Source organism: Plectropomus leopardus, chromosome 2 (assembly GCF_008729295.1).
Source record: "Plectropomus leopardus isolate mb chromosome 2, YSFRI_Pleo_2.0, whole genome shotgun sequence".
Taxonomy (NCBI): Eukaryota; Metazoa; Chordata; class Actinopteri; order Perciformes; family Serranidae; genus Plectropomus; species Plectropomus leopardus.
Window position 1 is genome coordinate 10,058,317 of NC_056464.1, and position 24,428 is coordinate 10,082,744.

Here is a 24,428-nt window from a genome sequence, read left to right on the forward strand (position 1 = left end):
ACACACACACACACACACTTTACCACACCACATTTCGATTATGACACTGCTCTTCTCGAGGTGCTGTAGCTCAAGCTGGTGCCGCCACTCTTGTGCGAGATCTTGAGTGTCGTGGCAACCGTCAGGCTCGGCGTCATGGCAACAGGGAAGCTGGGTGTGGTGGCTGCTGCAAAACCGACTGTCGTGGCAACAGAGAAGGAGGAGGAAGAAGAGGCCGGTTCATTCGGGCACCCGTGCTGGAGTAAGATGTCGACACACTCCTGGCTGCCAGCACTGCGAGCCAGAACCAGAGCAGTCTGCCCCTGAGCATCCCGGTGCCGAACATCACAGCCGTACTGAAGAGAATTAAGAGGAAAAAAATCAATATGTGCAATATTCTATATTTAAAGGAATACTTCACTCACAAAAATGACTATTTGTATATCAATTACTCACCTCACCTACACTGAATTTGTGGGAAAAAAAATAAGTTTTTCTTGCATGCCTCCATGGTGAACAAAGAATCCAAAAACAGAAAAAAATTCTTGATGAATTAAAGTCATAGGGGTCCATTTGTAACAATGGCAAAACTAAATCAAAACATCTGTTTACAAGCTCTCATAAAACTCATGCAGTATAATCCAGGTCTCATTTAGTTGTTTTGTTATAGTTTTGCTGATATTAAATGGTCCCCAATTACTGCAAATTGAAAATGAATTTAGTTCATTTTTTAATTCTCCATTCGCTGTGGAGGCATGCGATAAAAATTAAGCTTCTTTCTAAATTCAGTGTAACGGGGGTAAGTAATTGATACACAAAATGGTCATTAAGAGGGTGTAGTATTCCTTTAAGGAGGTTTTAGCAAGTGGAATAAATTGCTACTTCAAACTGACAGGGCCGTCTTAAATAATCCCAACAGTGTGTGTCTCAGTGAGCTTTAGTGCCTTTCACACTTATAGATCACCTTGAGTGGTCTGCTGAGTCATCGGTTTTAAAGCCTTTTGTTTTTTTGCTGAGGGAATTACTTAGAGGTTCTTGAAGGGTAACATTTATTATCTTGCCAGTTTTGCATAACGCAACATGATATTTTACACTAAATTTAAAATCATTTCACACCATGTCCATAGTGAACCTTCACTGTAACATTATCTCTGCTCCTATGCATTGCACCTCTGTGGTGATATGAATCAGACCAGCCACACACAGGTTTTATCGATTGCTATAACAAAGTGGGAGGGAAACATACCCAAACAAGAAGCTGCGTCATCACCACATCAGCCTGCTGACAGGCAGCGTGCAGGGCAGAGCCGGGCAGTCGCAGCGCCAGGAGTGACCTGCAGGAGAGCGCCAGGCTGAGAGGGGCATTAATGTCCTCCTTAGTGCAGTGGGCCAAAAGGAGCAGCAGCTTGGGGAGGTTGTGCTCCATCACTGCCAACAGAAGACGGCCAGACAGTGTGATGTCTGGGCCCTCGCCAGGAGTGGGAGGGGGCAACGGCGCCACAAACAGTTTCTGCTCATACTTGGCCCTGATCCACGACTCCCGTTCCTCACTGAACAAACAAAGAGAGCAAACAGAAATGATGAATATTCAGTGAAATACATTTAGTTTCTTGACAACAATTTCTCTTTGCTGAAACTTGTAAGCACACATCATTTCCATGTATGCAACTCCCACCTACATACTGTAAAAATCTGTACGGCAGCACATCAATAATGTTACATCTCATAACATTATGATCTTTACCGTGTAGCATCAGGTGCTGGTTTACGGCGGCCCAGCGTGCGTGCCTCCCATATACTGTTGACCATGTGGTTGCCAATGGCGCTGAGCACCAGCGTGAGCTCCCTTGGCAGATCATCAAGGTCCAATGAGCGAACACGCGACAGGTGGGTCCCCAGGTTTCTGTGGATCCCTGAACACTCGATGCATATGAGTGCGCCCAGGTTCAGACTGGCCCAGGTTGGATCTAGACGGGATACACACAGCAAATTAGGCTGCCACTTTATTAGAAACTGAACTATGCGCATATGGATGACAGATTTCTGCCATTTAAATTTGTCGTGTGACATTTAAATACATAGGCCAAGTCATGCAGCAACAGTGACTGAAGTTGTGTGAAATCCTGTTTGGACGGGTTTTAAAACAGGCCTGTTTAATGTGTGGCCAATGTGCCAAACACAGTATTCCCCTGAAACTCCGACCCTTTGAAACGTTCCAACTTTAGGAGACTATTACACATTTGATCTATCTTTGTTTGATTTAGAAATATCAAAGACACTGATTTTAATTATGGGGTATATTACTAGCACTTTGCTTACATTAAAGTCGAAATATAAGTTTTTTCCTTTAACTTACCATAATGAAGTAAATGTTGACTGCACAATGTGATGGATTTAGAAGAAATACACCACTGGTGTTTAGTCTGGCTCCCTATACGTCTCACTTTTACAGTGCGATTCTGTCTACCATCAGGTATGATCTCCCGGGAAAATGAAGGCACAAAGCAAGTGTGTCAACGATTGCGCAACATATAAAGAAAGGATAGCGCTGTTGCACCAACAATAACCAGTCCCTCCAGGATTTTGCAGGCTTTTGGCTTGTGTTGCAGCCAGAAGTGCCTGATCTCTTATAGCAGCTTTCTGAGTGCCGTTGACTGTGATGCAAAAATGACAATGCATGTTACATTGTTTTTACACCTTTTGTGCAAAATTGCAGGGGCAAGTGAAAAATGCAAAAATAGTTGCAATGCTTTCTCAGATTCAGAGCCTATTATTATAAGCATTTGGTGTTTCGAACAGAATTAGAATCAGTCTGTGATGGTGCAGAGAGACAGTGTTTCAGCACAGCATCAAACAATCAGCTGTTGCTGACGTTTGATGCTGTGCTGAAACACTGTCTCTCTGAGAGGCTCTCCCTCTGCTTTCTCTGTCCAGTTAGTACAAACTAACACAGCAGCAGCCGCTTACATCCAACACTAGTGTGACACTGTTGGGACTATATGTTCACACCGACACCAAAATGGCTCAACTCTGTCGTTATACCCGGAAATAACCGTTGGCTAGTTTTAATAAGTGTTGGGTAATGTTAGCCATGTGACACTAACAGTTTGCCCAGTCAATGTGTGTGTGCCTTTCTCCAAGGCGTGGAGCTCACACTCCTGCAGCAATAATCTCATGATAAACACAGAGACAGAGGGCCAAGGGTCTGAGCACATTAACGCCCTGCATGCAGCTCTGCAACACAATTTCAGTTTGTCTGTTTCAAATAGTGAAATTTGCAATAAAGTTGCAGTGATTGGACAAAATTGCAACATCATGCAGAATTCAAGGGGATTGGCGAAATTCGCATTAATTGTTGCATTTGATCATAACATCCTGGAAGGGCTAAATAATAATGCCACTTGGAAGCACCACATTTATTACATATTAGTTAATTTTATAGCCCATATGTCAAAATGTTTTAATGTCCCTTTCTAATTAGTTAACCCCTTAAAACCTGAGCAAATTGAATTGATATAAAAAAATAGATATAATACTTATACTACTACTACTACTACTACTACTACTAATAATAATAATCATCATCATCATCATTATCATCATCGTCATCATAAATAAAGTATTCTGGACATTTTCCCTATTTTATTATTATTTTTATTATCTCCTTGCAAGTCTTTTAGGTTTTTCTTTTTCTAATGTCTTGCAGTTTGCAGGGCATCTCTTGCCAAGCTGTTCATTGCCTTTCTAGCCATGTTTTCAAAAGAAATCAAACCAACTTGCTTAGGTTTAAATGCACGTTAGATGCATCTGAATGCAGCACAAGAAAACTGATGTCATTCCAGGTTCCAAACATTTTTTTTTTTATTTGCTAATATTTTTCCTTCCAATGTAAAAAACTTATGGGATGAGAACATGGTTAAGATTCAGTAAAGCACTTAGGTAATATCTGTCATTATTTAAGTGAATAAGTCAGAAAGTTATAATGAAAAATAACACTGACTTGGAGCATCACAGTCAACACAGAAGTTGTTGCCCTTTGCGTTGCGGATTGCCTGCAGAACCACTGCCTCACTCTGGCTGTTCTTGCGAGCCTGTGGAAAACACACAGTATACGGTTTAACATGAGAGTAACACCAGCTGCGATATGAGCTCTGATAACTGCTCTCATTACGAATAACAATGATTATAATTTCCAAATCTCCAAGTGAGAAAGCAGTGGTGGATGACTTTAATCATTATTATTAGCAGTTAAAGCTGTTAAATTATTGGTTTGTGTCTCTGAGGACATGCAATTCTTATAACACTTAGAAGGAAATGCATCATGGGATTAGAGTAATTATTCAGGATCATTATATTAGCGGCAATTATCATCTTTGGAGATAATTGAACTAATTCCACACCAGGACGTACGCCCCACTCAAGAAGAGAAACCAGCGCAGTCCATTAGTGGACAGTTACTGTTAGTTTGCCACATACACTTCTGGAGATGGGGTGGGTTTTTTGGTAATGGCCGATCAAATTAGCTGCCCTCATCCCTTTTAAAAGCAGTTGCAGTTTCCTGGGCCAGCTTCTCCCGAGAGATAACTGGTCTTATCCAGCAGTCCCAGGGTGCAAATACACAGCACACTAAATGATTAGACGGCCCTCCAAACGTACTCTCAAGGGTAGATAAAGTTTCTTTTCAAATTTGAATTTACATTTCATGTAGTATAAGAAATGTGTGGAACAGCTTATCCCTTATATTCTGTGTGCGACTCTGCCAACAAAAGCCTAAAGAACTGTTCTGTAGACTCGCAGCAAGAGCTGCTCTGAGCAGATGGAAATACAGACACTATTTCATGCCAATATGGGTACCAGTATTGCGCTACAGCACCTGATCTGCATAAATACAACCTCAGTGTGTCTGACTGCACTCCTCATTGCAAGCAGGAACACATCATTGCAATAAAGGTGCATCTTGTGCTGCACCAAAAATGGCATTGCATCCGCGCGAAACGTGAAAGTATTCATAATATTTGATCATTTGTATATTTTATTATGACGTTGTTCATGCTCGCCTTGTTTTTGCTGCTCTCGCACAGCTGCAGGCTGGCCAGGATCTGGCTCTCGATGGCTTGGACCCAAGAGTCCCTCTCCTCCACACTCTGGGCTTCAAAGTGCCACGTCTGGCCGGTGCTTGACACGATGAGAAAGTCAAAGTTGTCCTCATCTGACACAGAAAAACATGATAGAAACAAGAGATTTTTCATCAGGGATTGTTTTTGCTCGTTTGGAAAGTTAAAGCAGTCACGCAAATGTAGATGCATCATTAATAATTTACCATTATGAACCAAAAAGACTGTTTCAGCTTGCATGCATCCATGCAGTTGAGAATCCATGTCTGACCACTATTCGGCAAAAGCTAATCTTTTTATGTTAGCGAAAATGTAGACATACAGTATATATACTTAATGTAGTCGTTCTACAGCAAACGCTTGATAGGATATAACCCCCCCCCCCCCAAATGTGACAGGAAAGCACAGGAACAGCAGAGAGACTCTCGTGCGCTGAGGGTCAGTCAGAGTTTTAAAGATGAAACCTGACGGATCAACATTACCTGTCTTGCTTACGTTTCTTAAGCTACCAAAGCTTTTAAGTTTCCACATTTTGCGCTTGGCTGTATGAGAAGATAGAAAAAGTCACAGAAAAGCAAACAACAAAAAAAAAAAAAGAGAGGAAATTAGAAATGTTGAAACAATTGGGCAAATCTAATGTAAAGCTTAGTAGAGTATGATTGTTGCTTTTATCGTTGTGGACTTGCTAAATGCTTAATATGAAAAAACGTATGGATTCCTTAGCTTTTACCATCAGCTTGGCCAACGGCTGCATCTCCTTTCTGGTTCATGCTCTTCTTTCTGCGATGCTTCTTCCTGTCTGTCACTGGGGAGGAGGAGCCTACGTCTTTGGTGGAGGAGGAGCTGGACACGCCCTCAACTGCAGAGTCTGGCAAAGAGATCAAACAGTAGACTGTATAAATAACAGACATAGCTACCATGACCTTTTTAGACTGCCATTTTGAAGCCTCGATTTCAGTATTTCTACTGTTGCCATCTATTTTTGTGGCTCCAGAAGCAACTTTATTTGGGCGCGCAAGGTGGATATGACTTAAGACTGTGGTGAGACCTTGCAGTCAGCCTGTTACTCAAGAGGCCGCGCTCTTAAACATGCATAATTTGGGCCTTGGTAAAATGTAAACAGGGGAGATATAAAAACAAGTCATCTCCCATACTGTTTTTATGAATGTTGAAATTAGCTATTGAGAGCGACCCATTTTTTTTCATTGGGGGTCTCAAGTGGCCATTCCATGAACTGCAGTTTTTGGTACTTTGGCCTCATTTCCCAGCCTCGGAGGTTGCCGCTTGGATCAAACAAAAACACTAAAAAATTAAATATACATCTGGTACAAAACATGAATTTAAGCTTAATATATGCACTGATAAAGTTCCTTTACTCACCGACACTTTGAGCGTGGTTAGATAGTGTCGAGGGACACCGCTGCACGCCTCTGTTGCCCCGCAGGAACAGTGCACCACCCAGCCCTTCCATTTCCTCCACCTGCAGGAGGCTGCTGGCGCTTACAGGGACTAAAGAGATGATAGCAAGCATGCACTTTATAATGGAGTCATTTAGACAAACATCAAATGTAAAAGCAGAGCTACTGTTATTAAAAAAAAATACATTACTGATTCTGTGTGAACTGCAGAGAAAATAAAAGATACATGACCGAGGAAGTCCTGAAGTCTTTCACACACTTTTTGCAAGTTTTGCAAAATCCCTTATGATGCTCTTTTGTCCTTTTACAAAGATTTTGCATTCCCTTGCAATTTTTTTCCCTCTCTTGTACAGAAACCTGACCCCTATTCACAAAGTCTTACCAACCAAGGAACAGTGGATTTATTGTATTTCAGAACCCCCAACACCACCTCTTTTTATAATTGTTTTATTTTAATTATTTAGAACATGCACCTCAGCTCAAAAAAAGAAAAGGACCAGGACAAAGAGCCATGCCAGGGTCTCGCCATTTGTACAAGGAAAGTCTATTGTTATAATTTCTCTTAGGAAACAATACTTACATTGTATATGTATGGTCGTGTGTGTGCATGAGACCACAGCTAATTTCGCAAACTACTGGACCAATAGGCCTAATATGTGTTTTGTGTGCCCAAGTATGACTGTATGGCCAATGACTTCTCATGGCTGAGGTGATTTACAAATGTTAAAAACTTGTTTTATTGACTTTTTTATGTCATCATTAACCACTCACTCCTCTCAGAGGAGTCTGTAGAGGCTAAAAATTTTTCTGAAATCGACTTAGCTAAAAACATGTATGCTCAAGGATCTTTCGTGGTTGCAGTTAAACACAGTTGTTGAAAAAAACTGTTTGATTGACTGTTTCATATTGTCATTAACTGCTGAATACTTATACATCGGCCAGTGGGGGCTGCAATGTTTTTGGTTTTTGGCTCGACCAAATACATCAGGCCTTACTGTGTTGCCAGCCGCATTATGGACTTCGCTGTGGCTCAAAAACAACATCCATAGAAAAGTTTGGTCTCGTTTTGAAGTGGAGCATTTTTAGACAAATTCCATACCTGATGTGTTATGATCAATGAAGTCAGGCAAACTACCAGATGAATCAGTCCCTGTTTTTGTTCTTTGCCACTGTCTCTACTAAGCGAGCCAGGAGGGATATTTCCAGCCGGCCCAGCTGTGAGCCGGTTTTGTTCTGTTTACAGTGTTATATCACACCGGGAATGTTTCAGCATGTTTACTTGCCTGATTTTGTAGACTTGCAGATTTTGTTGATTTCATTTTCCTTAATTTTCATTCCTCTACTGTAAGTAAGTAAGAAGGCTATGTAGTTAAATGATTTCTGTTTTTTTGTGTCTGTTTTAATTGTGTTTTATTGTTGCTATTTCATACTTTGTTATGCTGTAGCCTGCAGACAAAGTTAATTAATGAATTAATTTCTGAATTACATGGATCGAAGATTTCTGGCTGTGTTTTCTTTATTAAAAATACATAAATCCTCATATTTATATTGTGTCTATATTTCACATACAGGGCATGTTAGCAGGAAAACTCGATCTGCTCTGTGCAATGAGCCGTGACTCTGTCAATAATAGATGAGGCATGTGTTTCTATTAGCTCCTAGGATGCTTCTGAAATATGCTGTGGTGTGTCTGCTGAAATTACAAGAATTTTCATGAGTGTCCACAATCAGCCTGGGTGGCTACTTGGAGGAGATCTGCACTTTTCTAGTTTTTTATAGTTTTTTTATGCACACATTTAGTTGAATGAATAAGTTAAGCTTTCTATCGTTTTTTAAAGCCTCTAAAGAATATATAAATAAATATATGTTTATTCTTTGACCTGGGCTGACACCCTCAGGTCCCGGCACATCTTTGACGCGTCCGTTGAGGCCGACTGGGAGGCCGCAGGCAGGTACAGCACGAGGTGGCCGCTTTCCTGGCACCTTCACTGTCACTCGCAGAAGGTCCATCTCCTTCCCGGGGGCATTCAGCATGTAGTCCTGCCAAGCCAAACATCAGCCATTACACATCATCCTCTAGCTGTCACTGGGGCTTGCAGTAGCAGCATTATGATTTCGAGCCCCGTCATCACGCTGACTCACATTGACACTGGAGTGATAGGACAGTATGCCGTCGTTGGACAGCGTGACATACTTCTTCTTCCACTCTTTGTTGAGCGAGTTCCCACTGCGCTTCAGCAAGATGCCCTGATGGAGGTGACAAAAACCGAAGAGTGAAAATTTATTGCAAATGTCTCGTGTGTTCATCTCGCACATTTCGGCAGCATGATGACTGCCGGCTGCCAAAAACACCCACTATCCTATTCATCAGGCCAATATGGGAGATCACAACACTTCATCGCTCCGCATGATGAAGCTGCCTTCACACATTTGATCTGTAATGACTGCTGCTGTGTTGTCCTCTGCAGAGGGTCATTAGATACATCACATTTGTTTCTGCAAATCTGTACCTGTTTGATAGGAATGCAGCGTCCACTGCCCAGATCTCCTTTACAGTCCGCACTCCTTCTGTTTGAGTCACTGCCTCTCCGACCCTAAACAGAGTACAAGAGAAGCAATAAAAGCAATAGAGGCAAGAATTGGGTAATTGGTTAAAGAATATAACTTAGAACTCATGAATCATGTGAGTTTTCCTTATGAATTGCTGTGCATTTCATTACAAAGCCATAAAAAGTATTTGGAAATGTGACTTTCTGCTGACTGCAAAAGCTGGCTTATTAATATGAGTGATATCGATAGAAATTAGTTGAACATCAGTTCCATTCAGCCTTATTAAAGCTGCACAGTACAGCCAAATCTGTATCATGACTTAAAATGAAAAAAGAAAAAAACTGAAAAGGGATAGCACATAAAAATAAAAGGGTGCTCAAGCACAGTTTATTAAATACCGCAAATCTGGGGGTGCGTCTCCGCGTGGCACTGCGGACTGACCCCGGCGTGGCACTTTCCTGCTTCTCCCCTCTTAATGTCTTGCCAATTTCTTTATGACTGATCACAGGAGTGGAGGGAAGTGATGAGGAGTAATCACTGCTCTGACCACCGTTACTGGCCTGAAGAGAGGTGAGAGCCGCAGCCGGGTGGGAGCGATGAAGTGATAATTGAGCAGAAAATGAAGATAATTGAGTTTGTTACAAGCTGACAGCCTTTAAAAATAGCCTGAGAGCACAACTAAAATATGTAGTATACTTGGTAAGAAAAGGGACATGAAAATGACACAAGTTTTTTTCGCACAGTGTGGAACAGATGGTGCGCAACAGCTTTACCTGTCCTGGAAAGACACCTGACACTGGGGTGGAGCCACCAGAGTGACTGGGAGAGTTGGGGAGAGATTTACAGGAAGCCAGTAGAGCAGCTTGCTTCTTGGCGGTCATGATCTTCTGAGCAGCTGTGGAACAAAAAAAAAAAACAAAAAAAAAATAAAACCCCCCTTGAAAGATTAGCCCTAAAACAAACACGCAACCTTCATATTTCTTCATCTTCTGCAGCAGAACCCTTAGCCCTTTAATACCTGAGCAATTATCTTGATTTCTTGGACCCAAAACTTAGCAAGAAATTAACAATACAACAAAATGACCTGAAAATTAAAAAAAGAAAAAAAAGTTTGTAACATACGGTCAAATGTGTAATATATATATATTCTACATTTTGTCTTTTCTTTCTTAGACATTTTTCCCTAACTCTTTTAAAAAGGTGTTATTGCAACTTATGAAATATTTATGACCAAGTTGCTTATTGCCCGTTTCCCATGTTTTTGAAAGAAACTGCATCAATTTGCTCAGGGTTCATGGTTTAAATACTCGTGAAAGGCATCTGAAAGCAGCGCTAGGAAAGTGATTTCACTCCACGTTTTAAGTGGTTAATGGCCTGGTTTGCACACATACCATCAGTGAAGACTCTGTTCACATTGAGGCCGTATGTTGCACAGGTTTCGTAGTACGTGCAGCGCCGCACGTCTGAGCAGAGCTGTCTGGCCCTGGCGTCATCTATTACTCTGGGGTTGGTGCTGCTGATCTTATCTGTAAAAAGCATTAATCACAAATATAAGTTCAGTGCTGCACACACTTGAATCCAAGCACATGCTGCATGTGAGTGTCTTACCCTGTGTGCCGACTACTATGAAGGGTATCTCAGAAACAGGCCGGTGGAGAGCGAGCTGGTGGTAGATTCTGTAAACTTCCTGGAAGCTGGCTTCATTTTCCAAACTGAAAACCAGGATCACTGCATCTACCCAACTTGCAAACTGAAGAGATGGGAAAAGAAGAAGAAGGGCATTAAGAATCGAAGGAGGCTGATATTAAGATTTAATTAGTTGTCCATGTTAACCAAGTTCAAACCCACCTGAGCACCCGGGAGTTCGGTTTCTTCTCTGATTATTAACAGGTGGCTCTGTCCATCAACTAGGACGTCCTTAATGTACTGGCGCCCTGCAAATACACAATAGGAATTAACAGTGATTATATTTTTTTTTTTCACAGTTTGTAGTTTGACTCGTTATAGCAGGAAAAGCACATAATAACATTAATAGCATGGCCCTGGATCATCTAAATAGAAGGTAGCAAGCATTAATGTTATTAAGCTCCATTATCAGTTGTGCACCTACATCATCATAGAACAACACACACACGGGATTTAGATAAGAACCTGTGAAACTAACCTTCAGCGTTCTCCAGCTGCAGATAACTTCCTGTCAAGTGTCTGTGGACCAGAGCAGACTTCCCACTGCACAGACCTCCCAAAACACCCTGCAGAGCACAAACAAACAGATAGAAAAACAGAAAATATTAAACGTAGTATTGACTCCTACTCACCAGTTTGGAAAATCAATACCCTGATGCTTACCAGGTGAAGCTCTTGTACAGTTTGACTCATGGTCCATTCTTGACTGCTGGTGCACGCAGCTGAAAAAAACAAAAAAGAGGGGGGATATATCATTAAAAAACAAGGGTGTAGGTGTGATTTCAACATTTGGGGGAGTCACATATGATACAGAGGGTTGGGGGTCCTCCTCAAAAAAGTTTGAGCATTAATAAACACTCAATTTCCTGCATTATAATGCCCCCTGAGCCCAAAAACTACACCTATGATGATACAACATTGGAGTTGCTGAAAGCTGTACTTCTATGCTCCTTTTAACAGTTTGTATGTTATTAGCATCTAAACTAGCCACAAACACATTCATGGGTCACCTGGGTTTGGTTCAGAGGGAAATGTGTCAAGTAGGCAACTTCATAATGTGGGGCACAGGCTATCCTTTTAATAACCTTACAACGCTAAGGGGGCGATCACACCGAGATGCATCAGGCCAGCCGCAACCGCTCTAAAAACGCAGCTGAAGTGCATCGCGTTGCCAAAAGTGACAATGATGAGCAGTGCATTCTGCTAAGATAGGCTAAACCCTGCATCTATTTCCTTCTGGAAACACATACATGAATTTAGACAAATATTTTTCAACTGCCAGATTGCTTGAAGTAGTGTGTCTGTAATGGCACAAAGAGGAAATAAGGTAGTTAGCCTTGATTGAGAGCTAAAAATACACATTTTAACAACTCTAAAATGCTCTTTTTTTACATTTTTATGTTGTATACTATCAGCATCTAAACTAGCCAGCAACACATCCATGAGTCACCAAGGTTTTGTATAATATAATATATATATAATAAGGAAAATGTGTCGAGTAGGAAACTTCACAATGAGGAGCAGAGGCTACCTCTGGTCACTGGTATAAGCTTACCAGGCTAACCATGCCATCTGCTTTCAGTCTTTCTGCTAAGCTAGGCTAACAAAAATGAAGTTGGTCCTGGACCCCTTGTCGTACTATGGGTATGTTACAAAAATAAGCCTATTTTCTAAAAATGTTGAGTGTTCCTTTAAAGGATTTGCTGCTGAATGGTGGCCAGGTTTGGTCTGCCTGCCCGTGGACACCACAGAGCGCAACGAGCAGAGTCACGGTGTCCGAGCCTCCCCGCTGGGTGCAGAGAGGCTGCAGCTCCCACACAGTCACAGTGAGCAACCAACATTTTTAATCAGAGTCTGAGTCAGTGAGCATGCGAGATATCTTAAGTTTACTCAAATGTTGCTAAACACCACTATTTTTTTATATATATAATGGTTGCCCTATAAGAACCCCTCCCAACAAGTCATTTATTCTCTTATTCAGCCTTGAAAAAGTATTAATCTTAAAAAGGAATTCAGCTAGCTGTGGTGGGATGATTCATCTTGTTCCCAGTGCAGTTTCCCCACATTTCATGAATTTTATAGAAGTGAGTGTCAAATGAAACAAGACAGAATATGCCACTGGGTACTCTGCGGTAACATGAAGGTGAAAACTGATTCAAAAAAATGTTTGAAAGAAGCAGATTTGCATTGGAGAAAAGTCATATAAGCTTAAATAGAAATGATGTGTTAATACAAGAGTTTTGACTTGAGAGTTTATTATTATTGTCTGTTATCGAGTCAGACAGTTGTTACACTTGTGCAGCAATCTACCTCATTCAGTACTGTGACGTTATATTGACCAGAATCTCTAAAATGTTCCATAAAAAGAGGAAACTGCACTGAAAAATGAAATTATTGTTGATTTTTTTTCTTGTAAGAAAAAGAAGTCTCAAAGGCTGTGTCTGGGTCCAAATGACTTGTTAAGATGGATGTTTTTATGGTGTACTGAACAATCAATAGTGTGATTTTGGTTACTTTATGAACAATTTTATTTTAGAAATGATAGAAGATAACTGCTGTCAAGTGACTTACCTTGTTATGAGCATCATTTTTAGTTTGCAGAAGACGTCAGCATTTTCAGAGATACTATAAAAAAATCTAATTTTTATGTCGGTTCTTTATAGTCTTTGAATTGCACAATTTGACTGAATTTAAACATACTGTATATTAACTAAAATATAGGACAACCCTATGAAGACAAAAGCTATCATTGGCGAAAGGTGTTGCGTGTCAGACTTCAATTAACTTGTGAAAAGTCAAATTCACTTTATTTATTTGTCATGATTCTTTCTAGTCCCTGTTCCCTGCACATTTTGCTGTGTTTTGATATAGTTTTTTTGTATCTTAATGAGACCTTTCTGTGTAAATTAAGGACAAATGAAAAAAAAAATGATTTCAATCGTTTTTAAACTTTTGCATTATTAAGCTGATCTGTTATCATTTGTTGAAGATCAAATAAAGCTGTGTTTGTGTTGCTTTTCTGGCTTTGTTTTTACTGATAAGGACTGAATGAAAACTGCATTACGTTGCAAGTGTCACGATGACAAATTGTTTGTGAGATTATTGCCAAATATATCTACCTCATCTCTTAACTGTGATCATAATGATCCAGCAGCTGTGCAGATTTATTGCGTAGCAGTGGGTTTAGTAAGTTATCAGATTTGGTGCTGATATGCTAAAATAAGGCTTTGTAAAAAGGCCAAACGAGATGGTATAGACAGCAGAGTTAATAACATTTGTTCAGTTTTTACTGGAGTCATAGTGTGGGAGTTATGGCACTACAGCAACTGTTTAAATTTATTCATATTCTTAGTTTTATTGCTCTAATTTTACGCTGAGGTCACAGATATATCTCTGCTCCAAAATATGAATCACAAGTCTCTAATATTCAGCCATAAAGTTTTGCATTAAATAAATGAGAGACTCAGCCAGTAAATTATGATGGCACCTCCACAAGTGTCAATTTCTTGAAACAAGGTGGAATTAGCAAAAAAATCTTTTTTATATGGCTGTTATGTTCTATGAAATTATGTTAATTCATTTAGATAGTTTTGGTGTGAGTTGTAGAGTGTTGGAGATATCAGCCATATCGGCCTTCTCTCCAGTTTAATTTAAATGGCACTTGGCTTGTGGGGCTCAAAGTGCCAAAAATATACATTTGAAAAACTAAATAAGTCATTTCAAGACAATCCACAGATTTTTTTCGTTCCACCAAACTGCACCCGCCAATAGTACCACCCAGAGGTGTAAGTATAGACAGTATAGACAGGCAATGTGAGTGCACTGGGGCCCATACTGTATGAGGGATCATAGCGCGAGTGGGCCCCACCAGATGCGAGAGAGGACCCATGGTCATACTTTTGTATTGTTGTAGCAAAATGACATGCAATAAAACTACTATATGTCATTTTTTACATTGCAATTCCATTTTATAAAGATAAACATTTGAGCAATACTGCATGAGAGGGTGTGCTTTGCTTTGAGTGTAATATTGTGATTAAACAACTATTACCAACAAAATATAAATGTATAATCAAAATAAATTCATGATTTGGGGCAATTAGCTCTCAAAATAAAAAAGCTCTCAGTGACTGTTATCTCCATTTCCATAGAAAAACACCGAGTCTGACTAATTGCTGGAAAGTTAACCACTTCAGCAAGTAGGTCGAACCTTAGTAACGACCTAGCAACAGATACTTGTGCATATACTTTCAAGAGATCGTGGGGTATCCAAAACTACACAAATGCACCAGATATAAACACAGAAATGCTTAGCTTGCTCTGTCTTGTTACGACTAAAGTATCTTTTGACAAAAAAAATCGTCTTCCATATACAGATTTAACTAACATTCGCAAACGTTACCTGCATTTTTAAGCTAGTAGCTCTGTCACGGCACAGCTGATGGGGGGATGCCAGAGGTTTACAAACATTTCCAATAATTTAAGAGCAAGGTAAAGTCCAGAAGTCAAGATGAATGAATAAAGATAGAGGTATCCTCATTTCCATGATTCACAACATGTTGTTATCTAACAAAATGTTCTGCTTCATCCTGCGTCTTGATGGCGTTTAGCCTTTCACCGCGGTCCCAATAACTAGCCTATATTTCCCATCATGCCTAGATCTGGGCTGAGAAGATTTTAGTTTGCAGTTAAGTTTGCTGTTGTCACACACAGCAGCTGTGGTCACACACATAAATATCCCTTTCTGTTACTATTCCTAACGCCTCTGTTCAGAAAATTTGGGTTTATGCTGGTTATTTTCATCTTTGTGTTAGTTTATGGATTACACCATGAGTGAGTTGAGTGTTGTCTCAATTATATAAATTATCGAAAGCCATTTCTTATTTTCGCTTGTGGAACATAGTACAGGCACAAATTATTCATAGAGGAAGAAATAACAAGGATAGAGAAAATATCTTAGTGATGTGGAATTGTACTGTCATGCTAATACTAACATCTCTGCAGTGACTTGTGGACCAAACAGGGTTCTCGGTCGCAATGACTTGTTGTAATATCAAATACAAAGCACTTGCAAGAAAAAACGGCAGAGAGAAGAACAAGAGATTTTTTTTCTCAAACAGTCGCCGGCCAAGCCCCTCACCGCTGCTCTCAGCGTGTGTCAACAGACATGTAGCAGGTAAGCTAACGTTAGCAGCAAGCTGGATAACAATGGTCAAAATAATCCTAACCTTTAGCTGTAGTTTTAGATGTAATGTTTAAGACAAGGCATACATGTATTATGTAGACTAAGTTTTAGGCTGCTAATAAATACATGTCTCTACCGGGTGGATAGCCAGTTTATGAATAATTATGGAAAGCTAACTCATAGCCCTGATGCTAGCTGTTTCTAGCATTAGATAACCGTCATATTTAAATATTTTGCAGGTTGCAGGTCTAACCAGTCAGAGAAAACCATTCAAATAGGTGAGTACAAGTGCTTTTTCAGGGGGATTTGGGGTATGTGTTGGGCCGCCGTGCCCCTTTTTCAATGGTTTTTATTTCGGAGTCAGGTCACTGCTGAGCACCTGTTTCATTGTGTGTTTGTACTAATGTGGGTAAACTGTGGCTGTAGCTGGCCAGTTGTCGGGTCCTGGTGTTGTTTGTTAAATATTGCAGCCTTCTTGTCTCAAACTATTATCGCTTGCCTTTATGTCGAGGAGTGCAGTTGTCATGAGGTTGTTGTACTAAAAAGGTCCACAGTCATTTCAGCAGACAGTGAAATGGACAGCTCTGCTCTCAGCTGTTTGTTAACTTTCACTTTAACTGAACTATCCATACTTCTGATCACTTTCTCTTTCTCCTATTTACTCTGCAAATACATTAGCAGAGGTCACACATTGTAAAATCCAACACATTGCTGGTGCTGCACACACAAACACACACACACACACACACACACACACACACACACACAGTATATGCCTAATTATGTGTGCCAATCTAAGTGTGTACATATGTGTATGTGTGTGTGTGTGTGTGTGTGCGCTTCACAACTAAGGGACCCAAGGGCTCATCATGTAGTTTACACTTGACCCGTTTTTACTAACTTAGGCCATCCATCACGCAGATGGAACCGTGCATCTACTCATGTATGAGAGGTCCATGCTTATGACAGCGTGAGATGTAAACGTTAAATTAGCTATCTCACTGGTGCTAGTTGAGCTAGCAGTAAATGCATGCTTCCTTCTGACTTTTAACACAGTTGGCAATGTAGTTCGGTAGAAAGAAAATAGTTCCATCAAACAGCTCATAACAGGGTCTGTGGATTATCTTGACTAACTGAGTTATGATTTCTGGAGAGAGACATTGCTGTTGAATTTTTCAAATGTATTTTTTGGTGCTTTGAGCACCACAAGCCAAGTGCCATCTAGTTTTATTATACTGGACTATAGTGGCCGGAGTTACTATCAACATGCCATAGAATGCAAGGTGTTTTGGTTTTGACTCGTGTGCCAGCTCCAATTTGTAAATCCAAACACTCACGTGAGGCAGGAAAAACTTTAACACTGTTTATTTTGGAAATCAGAAAAGTAAAGAAAATATAACAGACAAAGTCCAGCCATTACACATGTCTGATCCACTACCGTCCTATTCCTTACATAAAACGGAAAAATAATCCCTGGTTAAAACTTTTTCCGATTCACACCTACGCACTTGGCCTTGCCTTGCCTTGTCTTGCCTACGCAGACTTCTCGTCGTCTTCTAGCACGACATCATCCTATCCTTTTTTTCATGCGCATTAAACTGGCATAGCTGTGATACATAACTGAGCCTGCATTTTAATGGAAATATTATAATAAGTCATGCAAATATAAACATGTCTTATACTATATACCATCCAAAATATACAGAAACTGACATTATAAAACTGACAGTATAAAAGTATAAAATGTGTGAGTACGGCTGATATCGTTAGCACTTGGCAACTCACACCAAAATAATCTAGACTGATAAATAGCACCACAGGTTAAATTAAAAACATGTATTTTTGATTTCTGGGTAAACTGTCCCTTTATTTTCATTTAAAGACTTGCTTTCTCTGTAGGGAGGTTTCTCTAAACTGGTTTGAGTGCCTTGGCTCTAATTTCTGTGAATGGACATTCAATAAAACACACACAGAGAGACATACACACACACTCATGAGGGACACATCACACATTTGCAGATATGAGGCGAACAATGAGAGACAAATGACTTCCTGTGTGGACACATGCACCCAAACACACATACTGTACACACTGTCTGGAGCAGACTGTGAAGCTGCTAACAGATGTAAATAAATGCAGAAACCATCGACGCCAGAGACACAGATACCGTTTGAACAGACACACACACACACACATACAGTCTGGGTCACGTTGAGCTCGGGCGGAGTCACGTCGTTGGCCAGCTCTCCGGAGACACAGATTCTAACTTTAAACCCCAGCGATTCTCCCTCATCCCCATCTTTGGGCAACCCCCACGCCCACACCCCTCCCCTCCTCCATCAACAGCGTCACGCCACAGACCAAACAGCATCTCTCACGGCTTGCTGTTGCCATGGCAACTCCATTTTCCAGAAGCCTCCAGCCCGGGTCTCTATACAATAAATGGTCTCTCATGGATACAGCGACGTGTGAGAGAGGCACAGAGACACCATGTCCACCTGTGCACATATGATGCTGGAAATATGCAAGTGTGTGTCATGACGTTGAACACCAATATTGTCTCAATTAAATCCAATCAATCGCGTTCGTCTATGATCAGAGTACTAACATAACATGTTGAAATTACAGGTTCAACATGACACAATGTTGGCGATGCCGCTCACAAACACTTAAACACGACATCGACGAATGAATAGGCTCCATTTGAAGGCTGATTAACTCCGCGCACAGAGCAGGAAGTGGCAGGTTCCCGCTCTCCTCACTCCTCCGATGAACACAGCTCTGTGTATCCCCAACCTTAATTATTCATGTCCCACTTACTCCTGACAAATTATTCAGAGCTTACTCCAATACCACACTCTGTGTCAAAGATGATTTTCTTTAGAATATATCAATAAAGATGAAAGATTGATGAAGTAGCATCATTTCCTTTATTTCAAATGGAGACGGCTGAATAGTTCATGAAGTGTTTTCGTAGTTTTTGACAAGACTGAACTAATTTCTGTTTGTCGGAGTGTCAGGGTTTGGGGAACTCCTCGAAACAGAGAACATTGAGTACATTAGTGGAAGTACAAAGAGCAATTTGACTTGCAACATTTTCACCCTCTTCACTACTAAAATGTACAGTGGAGCTGACAAAGAACAATCTGTTCTATTTTTTAAACTTTGTCTGCAAGATTAATGAAGCTAAAATACTGTTTGGTTTCAGTTTAGTTGTTTGTTTGTCATATTTTTGTCTTGTAAAAATTGTTATTTACAGACCCCTTAGAGAAGAGAGAGCAGATTTTTAGAAATAGATCCAGCGTTTGTAAAGGAAGCTCGTTATCTTGACATTTAGATGATTCAGTGATCATTATGGACCTGTAATGATTACTCACAGTGTCAGTAACTCCTTTGATTCAAGCAATTGATTATTTGGTCTTCGAAATGTCAGAAAAAAGCGACAAAGGCCTTTGAAAATTTCCTGAAATCTGATGTTAAATTTACAAGTAGCTCAGCCCCATCATTCCAAAACACCCAAAATACTGACAACTGTCACACTACACAAGGAAAAGCAGCAAAGCTTAATGTCGGAGAAGACAGCTACAGAGAATGTTTGAAATTTTTGCTTAAAAATAACTTTAAGGGATTAACCAATTGTCAAAATAGTTATCGCGTAAACAACTCTTGATTAATGATGAATCTGAGTTCTGGTTTACCCCTTTGTGCTATGATGGAGTAAAATCTGACTATTGGCAAGATAAATGTCTCATAAATGTTATTTTAACAACTTACCCCTTAATGCTTGCCACACTGATACATCAGATGTTGTGAAAGTTTGAAACTTGGATGATCCCCATATTGTTTTTCCATGGGCCTGTGTTGCATTTCAAACTTATTTTGTTACCCTGAGAATTAGTTTCAGATACATTGAGAGCTCAGGGCCGTAATGAAAGAGCAGAACATAAAAGGTCACCAAGAACTGATGTCTCAGACAGGCTTTCAGTCACATCAGTTGGACTTCAAAACTGCTACTTCTAACCCATCGTTTCACGAACACTGATGGGGTTGAGGCGAATATTCGAATTAAATGAGTATCGGTCCAGATAATGTAATTTTTATGTGTATCATAAGAGTAAAATGTGTCAGTATCTTCATTTGGGTAGCTTGGGTGGCTGCAAGCTCAATTCTGAGGCTGTTCTGTAAAATTCATCTAGTAAATAGCAATTATGGCATCCTCTGTTTAACCTATATCAATTAAAGGTTTAAATAACAACTTCAGATTAGGCCACACAAACGTTCAGTTTAAACCCCGCCCCTTCCGAGTATGCATACAGATAATTTAGTTGGTTAAGCAGATACCGATAATGGTGTACTTGCCTCTCCCTAGCTGTTCACCATTGAACAGCTCAATCAACACTTCATCTATGGAAACTACAGCAGCTCATTCTAACTGAAAATAACCACAGAAGACATTTAATTTGTTTAAGTGCTAAAGCCAATTCAAAACCACTCTGCTTGACAACAAGCATGATAAATTTATGCTCACCTGGTAATTGAATATCGTAACCATGTGCAGTTTATAGCAACTGAATAAAATGTTTAATGAATTAGAAGAGCATTAGAGCATTAGCAAGACTTAAGTGGGAGCATATTTTTAGGTTTAGGTTCACACAGCTCCAGAGGGGGCAATGTGAATGACAATAAATATGTAATCCTGTGTAATCACTTAAGTATAATCGTAGTCGCTTCATCTCAGCCCAAGTGAGCACCAGTGGGGAAAGTGACCAGATCACAGACACCAAATTCTCACAAAGAAGCTTCCTATCTCTTCTATAATGTTGTACGAGTGTTTTTCTGTTGGTTCATGGTCCATTTACGTTCTGGTCTTTAAATTTGATTTCCATTTCAAAATTCAAAAATTATAAATGAAAACCAAGCTATTAGTTTCACTACTCTTCCCTTTTTTTTGCTCCAAAAAAAAAATAAAACAAAAGCAAAGTCGTTTTTTTCATTTCCTGAAACCAGGAGCTGTCCTGGGTAAGGAAACAAATTAAATTTAATTAAAAAAAACCCAGACAAACAAAAAAAAAACTGTTCAATGCATGGGCGCCAAAATCAAATTAGTATACTTAGCATGAGAAATGAAGAGTTTTTACCCAGGACAACTTCCAGTTTCAGGAAAAAAACCCCCAGTTTTTCATCTTTGTTTTCTTGGTATTTTATTTATTTTTAGATAGGAGAAAATTAAAATTCAGTAGCATTTCTATTCAGTAAATTCCATTTATGACCCTGAAAACTGAAAATGTTTTCCATTTTTGGATTTTGAAATGAAAATCAAATAACTATTTGTTTTTTTGATTTTTCATTTCGGTTTCTGAAGGAAAATTCAAAGACCAAAATATACACGGACCGTTAATGTGATATACCACCCTCTTTGATATCATTCTCCTCTTTATTTTGTAGGAATGTGCGGTTCATAATCAAAAAGAAAAAATGTATGACAGAAATGTTCGATGGAGAGCCTGTCAGTGCAGTAGATGCTTGATGTGGCCTTACCTTCTTCCTCACTGGAGCCCCTCTCCACAGCTGGATAGAGAGGAGGTGCCGTGCTGACGCTGGCTGTCGCACTTTTGGTGAAAATGCCACTAATGAACTTGAGCATCTTTCGGTCGCGGGGAGGAGCCCGCTGGATTGTTCCTCCCTGGCCCTCCTTTCCCTTCTTCAGGTCCTCCGAGGGAGAATGTAGGTCGCTGTTGTCCAGAGTACGACTTGTACCTTTTCTTTGAGGCCTGGATGTGTCGGTGGCAGGAGGTGCAGGCAAGGAAATAGAGACGGTCTTATATCTCTCCCCCTGAGGGCTATCTCTTGTCATTACGCCTGAAAATCCTCCGCTCATAGGCACTCCGGGGCGGATGAGCGTGCCCCTGCCGTCGCTGTCGGCCCAGGACGCCCTGTAAGGCCCCAGAGTTGTAGCTGCCATTAACGGGGACTGGTCCCCGAACCGGTTATCCCTTCGATCCAAAGTCCTAGCAGAGTGATACAGGCTTGCATTGGCTTCTCTGAGTTCCCTCCATGCAGTGTTGCCTCCTGCATGTGACCTCATCAGGACTTCAGGACGCTGGCTGACCTGTGGCGGTGGCGGGGGGATGGAAAAAGGGAGGCTGCAACGTGATCGACTGCTCAGGTCTGCTCCATTTTCACCTTTAAGGAACAGCATGGGGGGCTCTCTGTAGAGCTCTGTCTTGGGGCGCATGGCATCTGAGCGAGGCCCCTCTCTGCGCACAGTTCCCTCAGAGGTAGTTCCTCCGTACACTTTGACCATTTGCCGAGCAGGTGGATGGACGAAAGAAGTGTCTTTGCTTTTACCAACTGGTACAAGGTCTTTTTGGTGTCCGTGAGTTTCCCTCCTCTCAGGTTTCCCCCAGTTCTCAACGGGGCTGCCATACTTGCCATACTGCACCTGTTCCACTTCTTCTCCCACCTGTGTGTTTTCTTTTTCCTCCACTTGTTCACACACAGGTTCTTCCTCCTTTTCAGGGACATTGCTTACCTCCTCCTCCTCCTTCTTCGGGCTCCCTTCCCCCTCTGGAAGAGCCTCCCTCTGGTTCTCTGCTACATCCTCTGGCACAGCCTCAACCTTCACCAGAGTGAGGGAAATGAGGTAGGTGGTGCGTCTCTGTGGGTTGCCTGCCTTGCTCATTGGGACAGCAGACTTCAACACAGTGGCACCTGCTCTCTTGACCTAGCCAGACCTGCCCGCCTCAGTCATGGCAACCGGAACGAGACTGGAGCAGAGGAGAAAGAAAAGATCAAACACAGACACCTGATCAAACCTTGCGCGGCTGATTATGTTTGATATCCAGCCTGTGCACTTGACAGGAATCCAAGTTTGCTTTTTTTTAATGAAGACATGAATAGTCAGAGGGGGGAAAAAGAGCAATGCTTCGAATTGCAAATTTGCAGAATATATTTAAAAGGCTGACCCAGTGGTGAAACAAGTCTAGACTGTTTTTTAATGCCTCCATTAATCCTCCTCAATGCACAGTGATAGTACCGGTCTCTACCACTGATTCATTCATAATCCTTCCCTCTCTTTGCTTTGCTTTCCCTCTTAAACTCATTTATTCTGAGCAAATCTGACAAGTAGACACACGGACAGCTATAAGGAGACATTTCTTTTCACTGTGTCCCAGCCTCTGATTTCAGCCTGGAATTATGCAACAGCCAATGCATTCGCTTGATCCATTTCTTGACTAGGGACTGAAAATGAATACCGGCTGAATAATGCCACCTTACTACAGTGTGTGTCTTGGCGTTTGCTTATATCGTACCTTCATTTTTCCTGAAGAATATCCATCACACAGTCCCTGGTATGTTTGATTTGATGAATTTATCTTGCCATCAGATTCATATCACACATCAAACAAGGCTGCCAAAAAAAGATCTCTCAGCTGATGAGTCCAAGAAAACAGGTGAAAGAGAACAGTGTGCAAAAACATCAAAATGGGAATCATTCACTTGTCACGAAGCGTCTGGCAGCTAGAGCCTCCATTCGACAATGTCATACATAAAATTATGTATGCACGGTGTGGAGGGTCACTGGGAGATGCTGAAAAAAACATCTGTTGTTATGTCTTCAGATTTTTTTTTCTTTTTTTTTTTTTTAAAGAGATGAAGTAACCAGGTTTAAGCGACCCAAGCAGTTCTTCCTTTTGCCCGTATCCCTCCTCTGGAGAGCAGCTCCTCTCGGTCACCGCATCCTCTCCTCCGAGTGCCTCATCCAATTAGCAAGTCAATAAAATGTGTCTGTGAGGCAGAGGAAGCCCACCAGCTCACCACAGCCCCTCCTCCTTTTTTTCTCCTCTTCTTCTCGCTGCCACAGAGCCTTGCAGCCCCCTGCTAGCCCGCTGTTAGCCTGCCGCACAAGCAGCTCCACACTGGATCCAGCTCAGGCAAACAGGCAGGGGATGAGAGGCTTGCAGCGAGGTGCTGGTGGTGGTGGTCCTTGCCAGCGCGCGTCAGATTTTTATCTGTATCGACACAACAAAAGAGAGAGACAGGAGGGAGAGAGAAAAAAAGCCTCAACTCTGCTCTGCCAGTGCATCTGCTCTGTCTCCAGCTCCGTCTCTCCCCTCTCCTCTTCCAAAGCAATTTATGGGCAGCTCCTGCTCTCTCTCCCTGCCTCACTGTCTGTCCCCTCTAAGAGAGAAAGCGAGGATGCACAGGATGAATCTGGATGTCTAAACATGATTGCAATAGGGAATAAAATAGAAAAAAGACATTAAGGAGAATAAAAATGATTAGGAAGCAGAACTGATTTAAGTAGCGTGTAATTGAATTACATGGAGATACTAATTTGTCTGCAGGTGATGAGGTAGGACAGTAAAGGATTAAGAAAAAAGACAAAAAGAAAATGTTTTTTCTTTCTGTTTTAGGGGAAAGAAAAATGCACAAAATAGCTCTTAAAAATATTTCTTTTTCACTACACAATCAGGTGGGGCAGGGATGTTGGG

General features: G+C 41.0%; 1 protein-coding gene and 1 long non-coding RNA gene across 2 annotated transcripts; one reads left to right on the forward strand and one right to left on the reverse strand.

The window, feature by feature from the left end:
- LOC121953310 (arf-GAP with GTPase, ANK repeat and PH domain-containing protein 1-like) lies at positions 1-23,600 on the reverse strand. Its single transcript, XM_042500322.1, has 20 exons — positions 23,247-23,600; positions 21,472-22,700; positions 11,411-11,469; positions 11,226-11,313; positions 10,910-10,995; positions 10,670-10,811; positions 10,453-10,587; positions 9,835-9,956; positions 9,460-9,621; positions 9,022-9,105; positions 8,654-8,758; positions 8,392-8,551; positions 6,474-6,602; positions 5,824-5,961; positions 5,576-5,635; positions 5,037-5,188; positions 3,980-4,070; positions 1,724-1,946; positions 1,226-1,529; positions 1-335 (listed from the first exon to the last, which is right to left on the reverse strand). Exons 2-20 carry the CDS (start codon positions 22,613-22,615, stop codon positions 39-41), a joined length of 3,681 nt encoding a protein of 1,226 aa, XP_042356256.1. The 5' UTR covers positions 22,616-22,700; positions 23,247-23,600; the 3' UTR covers positions 1-38.
- LOC121953315 lies at positions 15,665-18,783 on the forward strand. Its single transcript, XR_006106503.1, has 3 exons — positions 15,665-15,923; positions 16,172-16,210; positions 18,562-18,783. It is a non-coding gene; the product is annotated as an uncharacterized LOC121953315 (long non-coding RNA).
- Positions 23,601-24,428: the final 828 nt, after the last annotated feature.

What these genes read in the sequence shown, in the direction of transcription:
- LOC121953310 (XM_042500322.1), bottom strand. Translation starts at nt 22,615, where the DNA reads ATGAGCAAGGCAGGCAACCCACAGAGACGCACCACCTACCTCATTTCC. An exon ending in CTGTACAAGAGCTTCACCTG is followed by an intron (nt 11,314 to 11,410) that starts GTAAGCATCAGG and finishes TGTGCTCTGCAG; the next exon opens with GGTGTTTTGGGAGGTCTGTG. An exon ending in CATAGTAGTCGGCACACAGG is followed by an intron (nt 10,588 to 10,669) that starts GTAAGACACTCA and finishes TGCTTTTTACAG; the next exon opens with ATAAGATCAGCAGCACCAAC.